A 19,197-nucleotide genomic window follows, 5' to 3' on the forward strand; every position below is an offset into this window, starting at 1 on the left:
CCTATTGGGATGCTCGTGTTTTATAAGGTCACCCTGAGCGGCTGCTCGGATTTCGTTTTTCTTATTTGGTTTGCTTCTTAAATCGTACAAGCGGCTGTGTAATCATGTACAGTACTTCGGGTTGCAGTATTAGATATTGCTGCAAACGCCACACTACATTGTCTACTCCAGGCCAGTGTAATGTACCCAGTATTTGTTCAACTAGATGGGCAATGCAGTAGCTTTAGTTGTCTATCCAGCCATGACTGATTGCCATCCTAGCAGACAATGCATGCCTTTTGCTTTTCTCTCCAAAAATTTAAATCATGGTTCTTGATCTGCCCTCTGTTGAACAGTGTTTGGAAAATGGTTGTTTATCATTGTAGTTGTGGGCTTTCATTTCGTCAAAAGAAGGCAATATGCTTAGACAATAAGAGGAAAAAAAAGGAAGTTGCACAGATAAGGTGATAGCTTTTATAACAACGCTGAGATGTTTCTGTGCTGTGAGCATTGTTGACCATTAGCTGACCCCCCCCCTTTTTTTTTTTTTCTCCCCCAGCCTTATTACAGAGGGCTACATTTGCTTTGTCTCGTTGTCTCCCATCAGGGTATTTTAGGGGAGGACATATTGCGTGCCCCCCTCCGCTACCTACCGTTCTGCATCTACAGTAATTGCCCTGCTTAATTTTATTACTGCATCTGTGAATGTGACAGCTCAATCAGTGGATTGCCCTTTCATGAGCGCGGCACCCAAACAGCGCTTTGTGTCCGTCTGTCCCCATTACCATTTTATATGCATGCACACCTGCGGGCAATTTCCACCTCCAACTGCCTCCAAGGGTATTTTAAAAATAAAGCATTTCCACTGTGCTGAAGGAAAGAGTGTCAACGCTTCAACAAAACAATAGTGAATAAAAGTCATCGGCTTTCTAGCAAATTAAGAAAGGAGACGGCTGTCCTTGCCTTGAACTAGTGGAATAAAGCAAGCAGGAGGATTGTACACTATTTCTGCATTGATTTCCAGTCAGATGTGGTTCTTATGTACTTCTGTTGCTAGTAAGCTGTGAAGTGTTGCAGAGAAAAAACAGTGCATTGTCTGTTTACTGTTTTTATGAATTAGACCGCCTTCACAAGCCTCGTAACTGCACCTTCCCTGATACTGTCAGCAATTTACCTTGTGAAATCATGTGAAGTTGTCATGGAGATACTCAATGGTGTGTGAAATGCTGCCATACATATGGTACAGAGAAGCTGTTATTACACCACATTTAGGTCCCCTTTGTTGTCAGCTGTGAGAGTCGTATTGACTGTATGTAATCTCTAAGGACCCTGCCTGATATTAAATCCTCTATATCCAACCTTAAGTCAAAACAGAGCTGAAATTACAGCTCACTATATGAACCGATAGGTATTGTTTGACTCTTACATCGCATCTGACATAAGACCTGTAAGGCCCGAAAAAAAACAAAAAACATCTTAAGTTTCTAGGAACAAAGGCGATGTTGTCATGGCAGCAGGCCCTACATGAGAGAGAGGTGAATCTTAAGTTTTTTTTTTTCTTTTTAATAGGGGGCTGTATTGTACCTGCTGGTGGCACTCACCATCACAAGTGAACCACCAACTTTGAAGTTCTCAGAGGGAGCAGAAATCATAGAAAGCAAGCTGTTATTTTTTTATCTCTCTGTCTATTCTGCCACTTAAATCAATATAGACGCTGTTCATTGGGCTTTGCCATAGACATCCGAGAGTGCCTACACTGCACTTCAACCCATAAGAGTTTGTTAGACTTTCTCCGTGTGCTCTTTTTAACTTTCAGCTGTTACCGTAGTGACGTGTGGTGGAGGTATATCGGTGCACTTGAGCAGGAACAGGAAATGGCTTTAACAACTAGAAAGATGCCTTGCTAATGAATCAAGCCTGGAGCTTTGAAGCTGGCACAAATCTGCCCAATTACTCCCACAGTGACCTGGGATTCAGGTAATGAGCAAGGTTTTGCACCATGTCATTACAGGCAATATGTTAAGCCAATAGACATCATCAATGCCAGACCTTTTGAAATGGTGTAAAAGCTCCTCTAATCAAGCCCTCACAGACAAGTAGAACAATACCAACACTATTCTCTCCAGATGAAATCCTCCGACGTGCCACAGGAGGAGGAAAGGATAGAGTTGGCATAATGCCCTCAGTCCGCTTTGTCTTTCTGAAAGGAGGCAACCCACGTGTTATTAACATAAGGTCTGTTACCTGAGATTGCTTTCTGCCGGGCGTGACTGAGCGGAATATGAAATGAGGTTCTGATGGACACAAGGCCATTTTATCCCCTTGTGGCCCATTCATTGCTTTCAAGCCATGCTTTTATTCTTCCTCTCTTCCTTTTTCCAGCACTCTTTTTGTCCACAAAAGCTTCTTTGATGCATTTCATCCCAGGTGCTTTAACCCCTGATGAAGCTCCTCTGGAGGAGAACAGAGCTGCAGCAGAGGGAGAGGCAAAGATCATGCACCAATCCCTGGGAGGAAACTTATAATAGCTTCTCTCCTCATTTTGTCTGAAGTTGTGGATTTGACTGAGATCAGCTACAACTACATCTAATGTGACATTTGAAATGAGTAATGCACTGCAGAAGCATGTGTGTAGCCAGTGTTGTTATTGAACAATGTTTTACTAAATCTCTAGTATGTTTTTTTGCATTTCTTATATAGAATTTTACAGTCATTTTTGGTGAAAAGTGGCCAAAATGACACAATAATGTGTATAATTGTACTCACCATCATATCATAAAAATATTGTCTCTCCCACACAGTCTGCGAACAGTTTCACTGTCAGAGCCTCATAGACAAAGCCCTCACTATCTGGCCGTCAATTACTGCACAAGCCAAACTTGAGGTGTGTGCATTACAGATTCTGCCAACTATCAAACGACTCGAGAGGTTGTGAATGGTCTAGGTTTCCTTTCATCAACCCCCTGCCTGTGCTCTTCCTGAATGCCAGATTTTTGTTTTTTTTGGGGCCAAAATGTGCTGTGTGAAAACAATTTTTGCTGTCACAATGCAACAGTTCTGGAAAAGATTTTCAAGTAAGGGATTTCAACAGCACTCAACAGTTTCATTTACATGTAGCAGTGGCACCACAGGGGGTGTGATAACATGTGAGTATGTGTCTGGCTGGAAAGTATCCACAATCACAGAAACGAATGCAGTACAGAGTACAGCTTATATTTAAAACAGATTTCATACTGTACAAAATACTAGAGAAGCATAAAAAACAACTAAATATGTTGCTTTTGCTGTAGCAAAACATCCATAAAACATGGATTTGCTATTTATATATAGCAATATACAGCAATGTAAATCAGTACTAATTATAGGGGAATAGAGAGTTCAGTTACATCCAGTTACTTAATTCAGAATAACTGGTAGCATAACCCTCCTTTTGTCAGTGTTTAGCAGGTCACTTATACAAAAATGTTTATTTTGTCTACAGGCAAGCATTTTTTGAAGGAGTTTAGTTTATTTTCCCATTGTTAGCACCTAAATACAGGATTCTTCAAGGAAACTTGACCCTTAAAACAGACCCATAAAATAAAGCGTGACTATTCTATATCAAAATTACTTTTCTGTCTCCTCTTGGCTTAGATCTGCCCTCTAAATTACTTAAGTTACTTGAGGCAAAGACTCTCTTCAAATACCAAGAATCATATGTTTCACACTTCACTGAATTTACAGTGCAGACAGAAATAGCCTACATGCATAAAATGCTGCAATAAACTTTATGATCAAAGAGGCCAGAGGTGTGATTACTGGAAGCAGGGAAGCTAACTGTAGGAAATATGGACTAACAAGCCTCTGACAGATGCACATGAAGCAAATGTTACTGGGATAAACAACAGAGTGAAAAATATATATATATTACAGGACTGTGCAACAAAGTGGATCAATAGAGGAGAACAAGTGCTGGAGTACTGGCCTGATAATAGCTGCAGCATTCTGTCCTTGACTCAAACAATGGTTGCTCTTCACTATTTATCGAAGGGCTTCACCATGGTAACAGGCGATGGTGAAGATACAGGAAGGAGCTTTTCTCTTGCTAAATAATTATGTGTTTTGCTTTAGTGTGTCCGCAAGAAAACAACAGAAGAAATCTCAGTGAAACATTAAATCATACATTAACTCATAAACCCAATTTTATTTATTTTGAACCTTGATGCCTCTATGTCCCCATACAATACATTCAGTATATACATTTGGCCATGAGGGACTGTACAGAGATATGTTATAGTAGTGCATACATACGTGGCACAAAAATACAAAGGAAACTCATACATGCCACTTTACCATAGTAAAGTGATACAGAAGATACACACAGGGCAAGTCAATGGCTGATGGTTGCTTACACCAGTACACACACGCACACACACCCACACGAACACGTTTCATGCATGCACAATTGTGTGTACACACACACACGCGCGCTTTAAGACACTTCTGAGGGAGGAGAAGGGCTCTTTCAGGTTCTCATAATAGAAATATACAAATGTGGAGAGCGTGTCTGCTGATTGCAGCAAATCCCTCACCCCGTCAGAACACCCTCCCCTGTGTCTCCCCCTTATTCCCATTTTCCCTTTCTCCAAAGCTAAGGCCTCTCTCCAGGCAGTCCGGCCATCATACGCAGGCTCTTTCCTGTAGTAGAGTAATACTCATCAGCAGCAGTAACTAAATAAAGAGCCTCTACTGTCAATATTTGATCTCTTAAACAGGGAACATTCGGAACATAAAAGATACATTATACATATACTTAATTTGCATTTCTTCTTAGGCTATCATAGTTCCACTTCAACAACATGCTATTCCCTATTAAAGCTGCAGAGGTTGCCATATCACATACAGACACCCTCATATGACATACTAATCTGATGACAGCGACTTCTGTCAGCTCACTTCCCGGACCAACAAAATAAACGTCTGTATACGTCCCACTTTCTGCAAACTATTCTATTTACTAATCAGGTCATTCTGCTGATTAAATCTCTTCCTGGTGGACATTTTGTACCATCACATTTGTTACAAGCATTTGGTGGAGGCACACAATCATTTCCCCTTCAATGACTGCAGTTCATAGTTGCATAGCACACAGTGGAGATATAGTCAAAGCCAAAATGTGTTTGACTTTGTATACACAGTGGTGATGCTCGCTCAAGTCAGTTTTGTATTCCTAGTGTCAGTCATTTTCAGCTTGGACCAATGCCCCCACCCCCAAAAATTTCCATTTTTACTTGGATTTTCCCATTAAACCACAGATTTTTGTAACGCACAAGAGTGACAACGTTTTTTCTGAAGAGGCAATTAGATCACACAAGCATTAGGCACTCTCATTGGTGCCAGTTCATGGCGTGGATACTGCTGCCAAAAACCTTGGTCAGCAATATTACACGCTGTGGGCTGAAATATTATTGGGTTTGTTACAATAAACAGCAGAGAGCAGGCCCCGAGGCAGACTTGTCACTACTATGAGTTGCTAAAATCAAATGTGGTTAAATAAAGAAATGAAAATTAGTGAGTCATAAGGCTGAATTCTGGTTTCTTGACTTCAGGGGAGAAAAAAAAAAGCTGCTGACAACCAAAGAGGTTCAAGCAAGGGCTGTCACCAGTTTGTACCAGCAGGGTAAAAAAAAAAAAAAAAGTCTGCACACACCTTCTCATACACATATATACTCACTCACACTCACACATATATGCACATCTGGTAGTAAAGGTTAGATGACAGAGAAATTTTAATGCAAAGTGGAAGTATGACTAGGTAGGTGTTTATCCGGTTCGAACAGGCTGCACAGTGATTGGGAGGGGGGGCAGGGGGGATGCGTCTCTCACGCCAGGCTTGACAATCCCGTTGGTCAGGAGACGCCGCGACTCGTGTCCCAGAGTCAGGCCACCGAGGCAAACGTGCATTTAGCAGAACTTGAAACAACAAAAATTGCAAAAGCACCACAGTAAAAGAGGCTGAAGTAGTTCCAAAAAACACGATCACATCGGCACAGAACAATGAGGGCGAGGGGGCCGACGGGCCATCACAAAGGAGTAACACATCAGTAATAATTACCCCAGAATAAATTACAGTCACAGAACAATCGTTAAAAGCGGAATTGGAAATCAGCTGATCTAGCGGACTGATTTGACCCATGCATTATAAGGCATTAACCAAACATTTGTTACTGACATCACACTGTATCATATTAGTGACTATACATACAATTGCTGATCTGGAAAATCTGCTTGTGTTTTCATAAAAAAAGAAATCTTGGATTAACCATATTTAAAAAACATATTCCTAAAAACCAATGACGCAATTTTTAAGGGGAATTGGGAATGTCGAAGGGAAGGCAGATCGATGTCTGCAATCCCATTGTACCTATTGATCTGCAGATGGGCGAATGAAATTGATTTTCTGAGGTAGACAATGCAGGCATATTTCATTCTCCCGATGCAAAGCCATCCTAAGCAGGGGTAGCGAGGCTAATTTGGTCCATTTGGACAGGCTCTGGTCTCCAGCCTCAGCCAATTGTACTGTGTCAGATGGGTTGACCCATCCATCATGCTTTCCTGCCAGTCTCACCACAATGGTACTTACACTGTCATTGGTGTGATACTCCCACTCAGTGATGGATAGCAGACAGCATGAGCTATGACAAGATAGAGAGATCAGTCTGCACTGTTCACAGGCCTGTTATTTCCGCGCAGCTGGGGACATACCATTCATACAAGGCTAGTTTATTCAATATCCTGGCCACTGTATGGGGCCCATGTGGACAATATCCCTCAACGTGCCTCATAAATGTCGCTTCCCTTACACAGCTCTTACAATCTTCAAGTCCCCTCACAAACAATTACAGTATCAACAGAGCCTAAACCAAATGAGCAAAACTTGTTCATACACAATTTTCATTCAATTTTGTGCACTCTTAGGAAAAAGGTTCCAAATTTATGAGAAAAGGTACACCCCAGTGATAAATGTTACAATGTTGTACCTTTCTTTTTCTTTGAGTGTTAAGTGCTAAGGGAAATCAGCTCAAGAATAACTGAAATGATATTCATCAGAGAATCAGTTTGCGATGTAATGAAGTGGGTGTCATAAATAAAATAAAATAAAATAAAATAAAATAATAAAGACTTCTGCAACATTGAGTCAGTATGTATAAGATAGTATGCAGTAGGCCTTCAAAGCAGGTCTGGAATCTGTCAGCCAGTGAGGTGAGTCAGGATCAGCAGTTTTGGGATGCCACTGTTCATCTTCCCATGAGCCGACTGGGCTCTGTCCAGAGAGGACAGGATGGGTGGAGCCACAGGGTGGCCCAGTGAGTACTGCAGGGGCCATCGCCTGCAGGTGACCCAGAGCACTATAGTGTCCTGATGGCTACAGGGTAGAGCAGGGACATGTGTTCGGCACCCTTGATGGGCAGCTTGCGGCTGGAGTAGAAATGGATGATCTCAGGCACACTGTCAAAAGGGCAGCTGTTCTGGCCCAGGATGTACTTGTTCTCCTTAGTCCGCGACAGCTTCATGTGCATGAAGCCCTGGCTGCTCCTGGGGACAGAAGAAGACAAAAGAGAGGGACAGAAAACCTTTCGTTAGTTCCCTTTCATAGCATGAAAACAGATAGTTTGTGTTAAAGGTCCAGCGTGTAGGACTTAGTGGAATCTGGCGACGTTGCTGATTGCAACTACTTGAACACTGCTCGTGTCTGTTGCTCGCGAACCCGGGAATGAGAACGGGCTCTTATTAACTCTTATTGGCTTTTGTTCTTGCAATTTTAATTCAAATGAATGGGCGCCATCTTCAGATCCAGTTCTTACAAAACATTCTTTTTTCAGAATGCTAACACACTCACAATGACTATGCAAAAAATTGTTTAGCAGGTACAGCGTTTACCATGTCATCATTTGTTAGCATGTTAGCATGCTAACATTTGATAATTCGCACCGAACACAAAGTAGAGCTGAAGCTGATGGAAATGTCTTAAACATTTTTTTTTTTTTAAAAAGTGCTCATTTCAGATATTTCACTGGGCAAGTGAAAACTGTGACCTGCAGGTGGCGCTACATGGAAACTGAAGGGATCATGAAAAGTCACTAGGATTCATCCTCTGGGAAATATAAATGTCTGTACCAAATTTAAAGGCAATCCATCCGATAGCTGTTGAGAGATTTCAGTGCAGACCAAAGTTGGGGACCAACGTACGTCACTGCTGTGCCTACAGCCATGTCGCTGGCATGAATAAAAACTAATTTATAGAGAAAAGAATTTTAGAAGCCTGAATATATGGAAACTCAACAGATCGTCCCTTCTTGACAGCCCCTTTCTCATTTACTCCTCCAGCAGTTGCTCCCTACAGTACGTGACAATGTTCTGAAAGCTGGATTAACTCTGATAACTTTGAAGCTGTCTGGGGAGGAGACTAAAAGGCAGTTTGTTTAAGGTGCTGGGTTTCACATGCAGAGCATAGGGATGAGGCTAATGAACCCCCAGGATAAATCACTTAAGCTACAGCAATAAGTGCACAGCAAATTAAAAGCTCCCTGCGTGTTCCTAGGAGCCTTCGATCAATACATTTTACAGCTTGCCAGTAATCTTGTTCTTTAAAATAGAAAATGACTATTCTGGAGTTAAGTGATGCAACAGTAGGCTTTAGCAAGGAATTCATACAAAACTAATGGTCCCTATATGCTGCTGTAAATATACTGTTTTGATACTTTGTCTCAAATACATTAGCATAATAGCTTTTTTAATCAGCAGCTAATGCGTTGAGCAAGTTATGATTGCTTTAGGCTCAAACAGTATGCATTCACTTGCTCCAAGTGGACATTATGGCCTGTCATCAATATAATGTGCCCTAGTTCCAGCTCACTAAACTCCCAACTATTCTACTTTATATCATGTGTTATTATATTTCCCTAATCTAAAATGTAACCCCTGCTGCTGAAATGCCGGATAAGAGCAGAGGTTTTCCATTACACTGGAAGAAAAAGGGGAGACAAAACCTTAAAGATTACCATTTCTCACTAACCCTTTCTGTGACAAGCAGCCAAACACATCGGGTAAGCATGATACTGCATTAACTCACGGGACCAGTTAAGAGTTATCTGCACTATGCATTCTGTTTATGTCAAAGATGGTGTGGAACAGGACTCTCATAAGGCCTGTGCACATGCAGGATAAGTGTGTAAAAAGGTGTTAAAAATAAGAAATATTATTTATGAATCAACCATCTGGGTTGTCATTCTGACAAAGACAGACATAAGCACACATTTCTGTTTTGATAAGATACAGTGAAAACAGAGTGGTCAAGAGTGCTGATGAGGTTTACAACCTTTAATAGATGCCAAGCTCCTCTTTTCCGTGTATATTTGTTTCTATTACTGATTATTATATGGGTTCAAGAATAGTTAGGCAGACAAATGAAGCAACTAAAATGAACAAAATCCATATTCTTGAGGTCGTTGAACGTATTCCCAGTGTAAATATATGCACATTATCTGTGCTGAACAGGAGCAAGAACTGGGCTTTAGGCACCTTAAACGCAAGGCAAGTCCATTCTTTACTTATCTCATAATTGCATGTGTAAAGCCTGCAGATGTGTTCTCTCCCTGATGCACAGAGAGAATCTGGCACAGAGATAACACTGAAGTGGAAAAAAGGCTAAGAATGTACAGGGTTCAATTTAGGGACATCCATCAAGAATAAGAATAGATTTAAACTGGTGATTCCTTCATGTGAGATCAAACTTTGTCAACAGATGAGACCCTTCTTTTTTTTAAATTGTAGTCTGATTATTGTTGATATAAAATCAGATAAAGCAATATATGAAGTTTTGGAATCCTACGTACTGCGTATGGCAGATGATGGAAACCTCAACCGGAATGCTAACATCATTTTTGATAAGCGAGCGGAGTTAAAAAGCTGCAGGCTTGCTGAGCTATAAGTAAACACAACTGTCAGACTGCTCCATTACTCTGCCTCTGGCCTCGATATCTGAACATGTCATTAACATGATTTGAGGAGAGCAGGACAAATTCCACCTTCCACAGGTCTCTACCATTCTGGTGGTGGTGCTGGGAGAGCTCATTTGAAAAAAATCCTCCCTGCAAAGTGCATCTGATGATTCTTCATGTGGAGTGCAGGGAGACGGGCGTTAGGTTACACACACCTACACTTAAAAAGGCAAACACATCAATAGCATCATTTTCAGATTCCCAACTGACTTTCCAGTCGGTGTTCAGGGCTGCTTATCACGTTACAGTCCTGCAGAGACAGAAACCTGGACAACAGAGCAACACGGCAGGGCTGTTGATAAAACTGAATATGGGGATATTTTTTTAGACAGGCCTTTGTGGTGTTATCATATCCCTGTGTTTGCGGGCTTCTATTGTCTAATCAGGATTAATCTCGCTGGGGAGGTCTCCTGTCGTGTTTATTGAGGTTTATGACTTTGATTTGAACCCTGTAGTCCTCAGAGCAGGGACAGCCTGACAGCAATCACTGCTTATCTCCACCTTCAACATATTGGATAGCTCCATGAATGATGCTCTCAGTGTTATGAATCTATGGCACCAGAAAAGCAAAGCAAAGTCATCTGCCAAAAAGATAATGATCCTTGGCAGGAGCGATGACCTTTTTAAGCATTACTGGGCATCAGATATCCTGTTCATGCCCATTATTTCATGTTAGCTCAAACTGAATGAGTCTACCTGTTTCCTTTCGGTAATGAACAACAGATGGAAAAAGGATATAGTTGGTGGTGGTAAAGGTTGATGGAAGAACACTGAAAAACTTGACTTCAAAAAGTCAAATTCAGTATTGCTTTTGTGATGTGGAAAGTAATTTGTGTCGTCTGTGCCACATAAAGGAAATCTTTTTTTTTTTCCTTTGGAAGAGGACTTGAATTGCAGACTTTTTGGTTGTTCTGTCAATTGCCTATTTAGTTCCCTCGTATTTGTGTTCTGGCGTCATACAGATTCTGTTGGATGGATTTTCTTCTTTCACTAACAATTTCTCTACTCAGCCAGAGGAAACATGCTGTGCAGGGCTCTCTCGTGAGGTGAGAAACAGGATGGCACTGTGGTCTTGTGAAGGGTTTAATATGTTTCAAACACCTAAAAGGGTTTCCAAAGAGAGAAAAAAAGAGGTGGGTGGGGGGTGAGGGGCAGGTGAACAGAAAAGAGGAGTTAGAGGGGAAAAGCAGACAGAAAATGCCTTCTGTCAGGCCAGAGGACTCTTGAGGCTGGAGGTTTCAGCGACGTCTGTCTTTATCAATAATGCAGTACACATACGTGCCACCTCATGGCCTTATACATTTTTCAGCAACCTCAGACATGGAGGATCTTCACCTTGGGTTTCCACTCATTTTCAGTGGCAGCAGGGGAGACGGGCTTGTGTGAGCAGACTGAACTCAAGAGTTAACCCTGCCTGGAGTGTGGGGGCACCTGTCATTCCCTTAAATCGGCCTTCTGATTGTTTTCCAGGCGTGATTTGACTGACGCCAAAGGCAAAAGATATGACATCTGGTGACCTGGAGAAGCACCGTCTACACACACAGAAGCACAGAGATTCAGGGAAAATGTCTCCATATTAATGTTTTTTTATCCTTCTGCAGGTGCTTTCCCTGACAGCCATTCAGCTAGCGAGTGCAGTCAGTTGTGAACAGTTTGCTACCTTATTACTATATAGTACACATAAGTCACCACTCCAAGAAAAAGATAGATTTAAAAAGTCTGTCAGCTTAAATTGGTGTACAGGAATTAAGTTGATTTGCCTCGATGCTAGGGTCTGACACCTTAATTCATAGGACCTGTGAGTTATTTTAACATTTTTATATTTGGCCATTCCTGACAGAAACTGACGTGCAATATCACAACCTAACCTAACACTCATATGTGTGCGTCATGATATGGGACAATTCTAGGGTGGTCCTCTTCCCTGAGATCTGTAATGAACTGTTTGTTAAAAGAAAAAGGTCACTGTATGGAACAGAGGGTCACAAACTGTATGCAGACATGAAAGCATTTGTTGTGAAGCTTCCATTTTCTGATGGCCACTCCGTGAGAAATGATCTCGGGGATTTCGGGGAAAATTAGGTAATACGTGAAACTGCTTAAACCTCACTCATTAAGATCTCTTAAAGTCTCTTAAATATATATATACTTTTATACTTTTTATCCATGTGGCCCCTGGTATGAGAACCTTTCTCTATCACTTTACCTTTTAAACTCATCAATGCCAACCCTATCAACTGTGAGGGTTGCTCTTGGCAAAAGCAAACTAAGTGTCTGCTTAGGGCCCCGAGGACATCCCTGTATCCTATTCTGCTTAGGGTCCCAAAAAGCTTGAGGCCGGCCCCTGGAGTCATCCACTTGACAAAGAGGGGAAGAGTACCTCTGCTGGTCCGGGCAACACGATGCTGCAGATTAAACAAATTTGCTACACCGATACTAACACAATCTCGTCAGCATTATTTCTCTTCTTCTACTACTCAGTGTGACAAACATGCACGTGGCAAGTGGAGGGTCAGAATTAATTGGCATAAATAATACAAGCATTAAACTACCATAAGCTAATGCTTCCCTCTACCTTACCAACCGAGTTGTTGTAATGCTTTTTACTAATTGTACTCCCCTATCACACGCTCTAATAGTGCAGCTCATTATTGAGGGTCAGCTGGACAGCTGTGGGATGTGAATTAGCATAGTTACATGAATGTTAGTGAGGCCATTACTGAACCAGAAGTTTAAACATTTTTAAACTGGTTCACTAATGGCCATTTTCCTCACACACTAAATCAAATATGATGTTTACTGAAGATGAAATACCTTGATTTTATTATTGCCTGGTTCAGTTTAATCCACACAAGTTTCAGGACATTTCCAGTGCCTCCTGGTATTCCTCCCCCAAAACTTTATTCATTCAATTAATCTAGCAATCAGGAATTTCATTTGGAGAGGTAAACCCCCCCCAGCATAGGTAATCTCATTTTCACCATAATAGAGAGATGGATGGATTAATTCTCTCTAGCTTCACAAAAAATAGCATTAAAGGTTCAGGCCCCAAAATTGAATTGGTGCTTATTAGAGGTGCATTCATCAGATTCACTTCCTGCTGCACAATCACTCCCTATATCAACACCCCCCTGTAGCAAAAGCCTTTTGTTCTACATTGGAGATATGGGTCTAGTCCACTTAGATCTCATATGTCTGTCTTATAGTTTTCATTCACTGTACACTAGCTGGTTTCTTAATCATGTGTTGGGGACATGAAGTATTTGTGTGTGTGTGTTTGTGTGTGTATTCTGGTTTTTGTTTGCAGCTATTGATCATGTATCCTCTTTTTTCAGTCTTAAATAATGTATTCTTACTCCTCAAAGCTGTTTAAACTGATATTACTACATTAACACAAGGAATTAAATATACAGTGTGTAGTTTTCAAATAATGGTACAGCTGTTTTGTCTCTTTGGTATGTAGTCAGTTAGAAAAGCAGTGTAGCAGGTCGGCAGCCCAGCAGTTAGTAAGTCAGGCTGATTCTGTCAATCAGTAAGGCAGAAAAAGAAGCAGTCCCACAAGCATAAGCAGATGATCAGTCACTGAGACGGGAAGTTAGACAGGCAGTCAGCCACAGTGGCATGGAGAGAATTGGAGCAGTGGAAAGCATTATGTTTCTCTGCCAAGATATACAAGCCTACGGCAAGATGAGCTCTGTAATAACAAAGGCTAATCAGTGTCTCTTATCATATTATAGTTTCATCTCATCTGAAGGTTGTCATGGAGTTGTAGAGATTTCTCTAAATGTCGTGTGGTTGAGCCTGCCTTCAAATGTAAAATGGACTGTATATGAAGTAAATGTAAATAAGACCATTTGTCAACAAAGATACTAAGATTTTAAAACTCATCGCTTAAGAAAATTTACAAAAGTTGATTTTGGCAAGTGTTACAAATATCTGGCTATGATTGACACTGTTGCCATGGCACCTGGTACTTACACCTGGTAGTGAAAATCACTAAACCAAACCCACCAAAGTCGCACGTTCCCATCAAAAGAATGCGATGTGACTGCACTGCAGGCCTTCAAGCTAAAGTAACCTCTACCAAATGTCAGACTAGACTAAACCAATCAGAGTGGCTGCTTTGAACCCACTGCTGGACACGGCAGGGATCAGAGGGTCGCTGATGAAGGGCATCATAACTGAGTTGTGGGCACATCAGCAAATCAAGGAGCCGATGGTGTCAGAGGGGTTACCAGGGGGAGGTGGAGGACAAGGGACGGGCAGGATGTAGGTGGGAGATAGAGGTCTGAAAGGTGAAAATCATTACCATATTGAAAAGGCAGAGTCAGCAGACCATTGGGGCACAGGTATACTGTACCTCTGTAAGCAAGATGTCAGATTTGTTCGCTATGTGTACTTCAGCAGTAGGCATGAGTAGCTTCCACACTTCTTTGGTTCTACGTGTCTCTGGTGTGTATGAGTGTGTGAGTGTGTGTGTGTGTGTGTGTGTGTGTGTGTGCACAGACAGTAGGAATGCCTGTTGTAAATAATCCTTGACACTTGCTCTGTGTTAAAAAACACAGAAAATTAGTTGGACAACTTTTACGGGAACTTAATTTTCTTAAGTCTGTGACACTTTAGCAGGCTAAATTGTAGGGAGCATTTGCAAATACTCTTTCACCCAGCTGTTATGTGTGTTAATGTATCTGATAATACTGTTTGTGGCTTGTTATTTAGGAAAGAGATGGCTGTCCTTACTTTAGGGAGAGGGAGTAGTCGTTCTTGCTGGTCTCGCTGTTTCTCACCAGATAGCTGGCCTCCTTACACAGCCTGAGCAGAGACTCTGCATCTGTTCGGCTGATCGCTCCGTGGTACCAGCTACAGTGGAAAATAGGAAACAGGGATGAGAAAGAAGGCAGCAAAGGAAAATAAAACAAAGGAAATGAAACAAGGGTCAGAATGAACGAAAAGATCAAAGTGGTGTATTTGACATAAAATGCAATCATAAAAAAGAAACACAGTGAGAAACAAGATCTGACTTACAACTGGCTTTCCAGAGGCATGGTGGGGTCAATACGCTCCCCGAGAGAGGAGGTGCAGTGGTCCAGTGAAGTCATTTTGGTGTTGACCAGACAGCCACTGGAGTGTCGCTGCAGTGGCCGGGTTTTCCCCTCCTTGGTCGGCGACATTCGAGACTTCTCCACACCATCAAACTGGACTGTAATAAAAGGAAAATGAAAGAGCTGAAACATTTTATTCTGGGATATGATGAATGTATAACAGAGAGACCATTCACATCTCTGAAAACAACACAACACAGTGCTGTACAATATGTATATTTCAGCTAGACTTCAGGTTAAGGTCACTTGGAAATGCTAGTGTGCTGAACAGGAGGTAGACGTTTGAAAAAGTTCTGGCGTAAATGCATCTACTAAACAGAGCAATGAGGTGTGCGTGAGAAAAGAAATCCAGGTTGTGCTTTTACACACACACACACACACACACTCAGTGTCACTTTGTGTAACTCATCCAACTGAAGGACGCGTACACACAGAGGAGGAGGCATAAATCAATCCTTCCACTCTGTGTACACATACCAGTGAGCGAAAATACACACACATACAAACTTCCTCCAAACCACTAAAACAAGCACACTTGGGAAAGTCATATGCAGTGGTACATACAATCGCACACACACACACAGTAATGCATGTTAAACATTAAACTGGCTTTTCAAAACTCTCACGGTCCACTGTGGACACGATAAGCTGTCTTGGCAACCTCACAGGGAAGTGTTTGATGCTGTGTGGGGGCCTATGCTCATGACATGAGTGGCGAAGGTCACCGGGTGAATTCGAAGCCAATCAGCACAGAGAAAAACATTTGCCATTATTTACAAAAGCTAACATGATAAGAGAAGATAATGTCCGCGAGGACAAATGAAAGTGAATTCTCACTTCTGTCAGAGAGTTGCGGAGGCCAAAATGATGAAAACACTGGACAGTGGAGGTTGGAGTAGCAGTGAGGTCATCTCTCTGTGTGCACATGTGTGTTTTAGCCATTTTCCCTCTGTCATCCATCACTATAATAGATGTCACAGCACACTTGGCTTTGAAAAAGACATCTTTAGAGCCACTGACAAGCTCCTCAAGCAATAACAGCAACACCTATAAGACAACCTTTTAGCTGGAGATTGTTGGCTGCTTAAAGGGTTTAAGATCAACACAGTAAAGTTGAGTCTTCGATGGAAGGAGTTTAACGTAGAATAAAGCCACTGGAATTAATGGCTAGTCTTGCGTCTAGTGTTTAATTACCTGGCCTGAACATGGCAGGCCCTGTACAGACAGACAGGCACTGTGATGGGTCTACATCTGTCTAGACTCTGCATTCCAGTCAGGAGGTTGCATTACACTTTACAGCTTGTGAGCTCGCCAAGTGCTCCTGCACCAGACTGAGTGGAAAGGCTGACAGTATCAATCAATCAATTTAGGCTACATGAGACAACAGCATGTCAACAAATTTCATTGAGCTTGTGGACACCTCTAAGAGAGGCTAAATGGGAAAACAAAAGATACTGTCAATGTAACAATACATGAATATTTTACCATTATTGTTGACGTGTCCTCTGCCAATACATCATATTGTAAATGGTAAAAATCAGAAGTGGGTAATGTAGTGCTTTGACTGGACTAGCAGCATCACCAAATTGTGTGCTAGTTTACACACAGGATTAAACTACCTAACTGTATATGAAGTAGTTAAAACTAGCTCAATGTCACAGCATTAATACATCAGTATTAATAATGTCATATGTGTCAATATATCAGCCACAGTGCACTTTTCCCCCCAAAATCAAGAACTTTTGATACTTTAAGTACATTTTGCTGATAACACTTCTGTAAGTTTATTTTGGATGCAAGAAGACATGCTTGTAATGGAGAAATTTTAAATAGTTGAGCTGTAGTAGTATTTTTACTATAGTAAAGGATAGGAGTACTTCTGTAGCCACTGCCTGTGATGAAACATGAAACAACAAGAAGGGATATTGAGACACAGTGCTGCCGTTCCAGCTCTGACCACTAGGGGCTCCCCTTCACCTCCACTCAACTTCAGGTTGAACTCGCTGGCCTTGAGCTCACTGATGCGTTTCCCTAAACATAAACTCATGGAAATGATTATTCCAAATGACAACTGCCGTTGTTATCTTGGCCTCTGCACTTTTGTTCGTTATAGGGCTACAGCTAGGTCTTACAATGACATCCAAATTGTACTGTCGCATGACGGCTGGGTAAATTGTGGCTCTAACCTCAGACCCCGGAAGTCTTTGAGCTGTAGCTTCACTTCTTTAGTGTATGATGCTTATTTCGGACTATATGCAGTTAAACAATTCCCCTGTGTTGCATGGAAGTCCTCATGAAAGACTATTAGTTCTCTACTTTGTCATACAGTCCATTTGAACTACATGCTGACTGCTGGGAATACAGTGCAAATAGGATGAACGTACAGTATATGTGTAAGGGTGAGAAATAGCGTTTCCATGGAAACTGACCAAGGGGACAGGGGAGATGCATGTTTGCTCCACTCATCCCTGTCAACGCTGACAGATCACAACATGAAGACATAGCCAATTGCTCTCTCTCCCTCCTTCGCTTTCAATTTCTCTCTTCCTCTTTGCATATGTCTAGCCCGTCCCTTTTTTTTTTTCTTCCCCTGACCTTTACTTTTGATCTTTCCATCTCACACACTCCAGTCCTGTCTCTCGAAGTCTCTCTCAGTCTTTTTCTCAGTGCATTTGTTTGGCAAGGACAGAAAAAGATAGCGGAAAATGGACTGTGGAGGAATGTCTGCTCGTCTAGTGGTAGAATAAAAGCAGAGACAGAGCAGTAACAGCTTTGATCTGTAATCTCCACTGTTTCTGATGGACCTAATGCTGGCCCATCAGTCACTGATTAGGTCCGCAACAAAACTGTCAAACTTTACCCATTTACATTATATGTCCTTAAACGAAATGGATAGAAATATATATTTGAACATGATGTGACTTTCTTTCAGTCCACCAGTGATCTAAATGTGAGGCTGAAAAAGCTATCTGCTAGTGTGGCATATGGATGAATGTTGCTATCTCGGTTTTTCCACACAGTCCATCTCTCAGTACATCTACAGCCCACTCAGCCATCCGCCTGACCTCAGCTCTTCACATCTTCCCCGTTCTCCCAGCGCCCACACTAATTCTTACTCTTCCCCGGATTCAACACAATCAGTGCTTTATTTGACCTTGATTAAACCCTTTTTCCCTCCACCATCTAGAAAGGCTTGAGTGGCTATTCTTAGTGGAGCTCACCTCATCAACCTTTCCTGTCAAAGCGGAGACTTTTCCACAGGCAGAGTGCACAATTCTAAGTATTACCCCTGAAGAGAGAGAGAGAGCGTCCAATATAAATAAAAGCTATCATTTTTATTTGCTCAACAGTGAATGGACCCATGTCTGCTTTGATTGCCTGCCATCTCATCAACACTAGCCTCGACTATTGTTGTAGAATTATGTTTTAAGGCTGAATATCAATGGGAGTGAGCCAAAGTCATTCCCCTTTAATTCTCTGGAACACAGTCTGAGACATAACCGACAGGAGATTGATGAGAGGATTGGCCTGGAGGAGAACAAAAGCCCTGAGAGGCAGCTTAAGAGAGACGAGAGGGTGAACACACACACGCACACACACTCACACGTGCCCATGCATACACACACAATGACATGTACGTAAATGTGCAGGGGCATCTGTGCGTGTTATCAGTATTGTTGCTTGTAAAGCACAGCAAATGGAATCTGTGTATCAGATTGAACTGTCAGTCAGACGGTGACTGATGGCTGAAAGACCCGCCCCCTTCAGACTTCCTTTAGAGAGCTCAGAGGAGGCTGATTGGCTAGGACACAGATAAACACAGAGGTTAAGATGACATTTCTATGATTACAGTGATGCAATGCAGCACATCACAATACACCACAATATAATGCCATAAAAACTTGGAGAGCGAGACTTAAAGTGGTCACAAAAAAAGCAGATTAAATATGAAACATTATAAAACGAAATGGCTAACTGTTCCAGTGTTTAAAAACATAATGTAAGGGAAACTTAAAATAAAGCGCATGTCTGAGGCTTCTGAACAACCTGCCTACTCACCCCCCCCCCCCCCCCCC

The 19,197-nt window shown here is 41.8% G+C and overlaps 1 protein-coding gene across 5 annotated transcripts in view; it reads right to left on the reverse strand.

Annotated features, from left to right (window-relative positions):
* Nucleotides 1-4,142: 4,142 nt before the first annotated feature.
* The window catches only part of LOC118343022 (SH2 domain-containing adapter protein F-like), a 91,690-nt gene continuing 76,635 nt past the window's right edge, over nt 4,143-19,197 (reverse strand). For all 5 annotated transcript variants that reach the window (XM_035681772.1, XM_035681755.1, XM_035681746.1 and 2 more), the window contains 3 exons: nt 15,045-15,219; nt 14,760-14,879; nt 4,143-7,554 (listed from right to left, as the gene is read on the reverse strand). In XM_035681772.1, the coding sequence (XP_035537665.1) occupies nt 7,368-7,554; nt 14,760-14,879; nt 15,045-15,219 (482 nt within the window). In that variant the 3' untranslated portion in view covers nt 4,143-7,367. The remainder of the gene's footprint in view (nt 7,555-14,759; nt 14,880-15,044; nt 15,220-19,197) is intronic.

This window comes from Morone saxatilis, unplaced genomic scaffold (genome assembly GCF_004916995.1).
Source record: "Morone saxatilis isolate NCDOM2014 unplaced genomic scaffold, NCSU_SB_2.0 Contig11, whole genome shotgun sequence".
Taxonomy (NCBI): Eukaryota; Metazoa; Chordata; class Actinopteri; family Moronidae; genus Morone; species Morone saxatilis.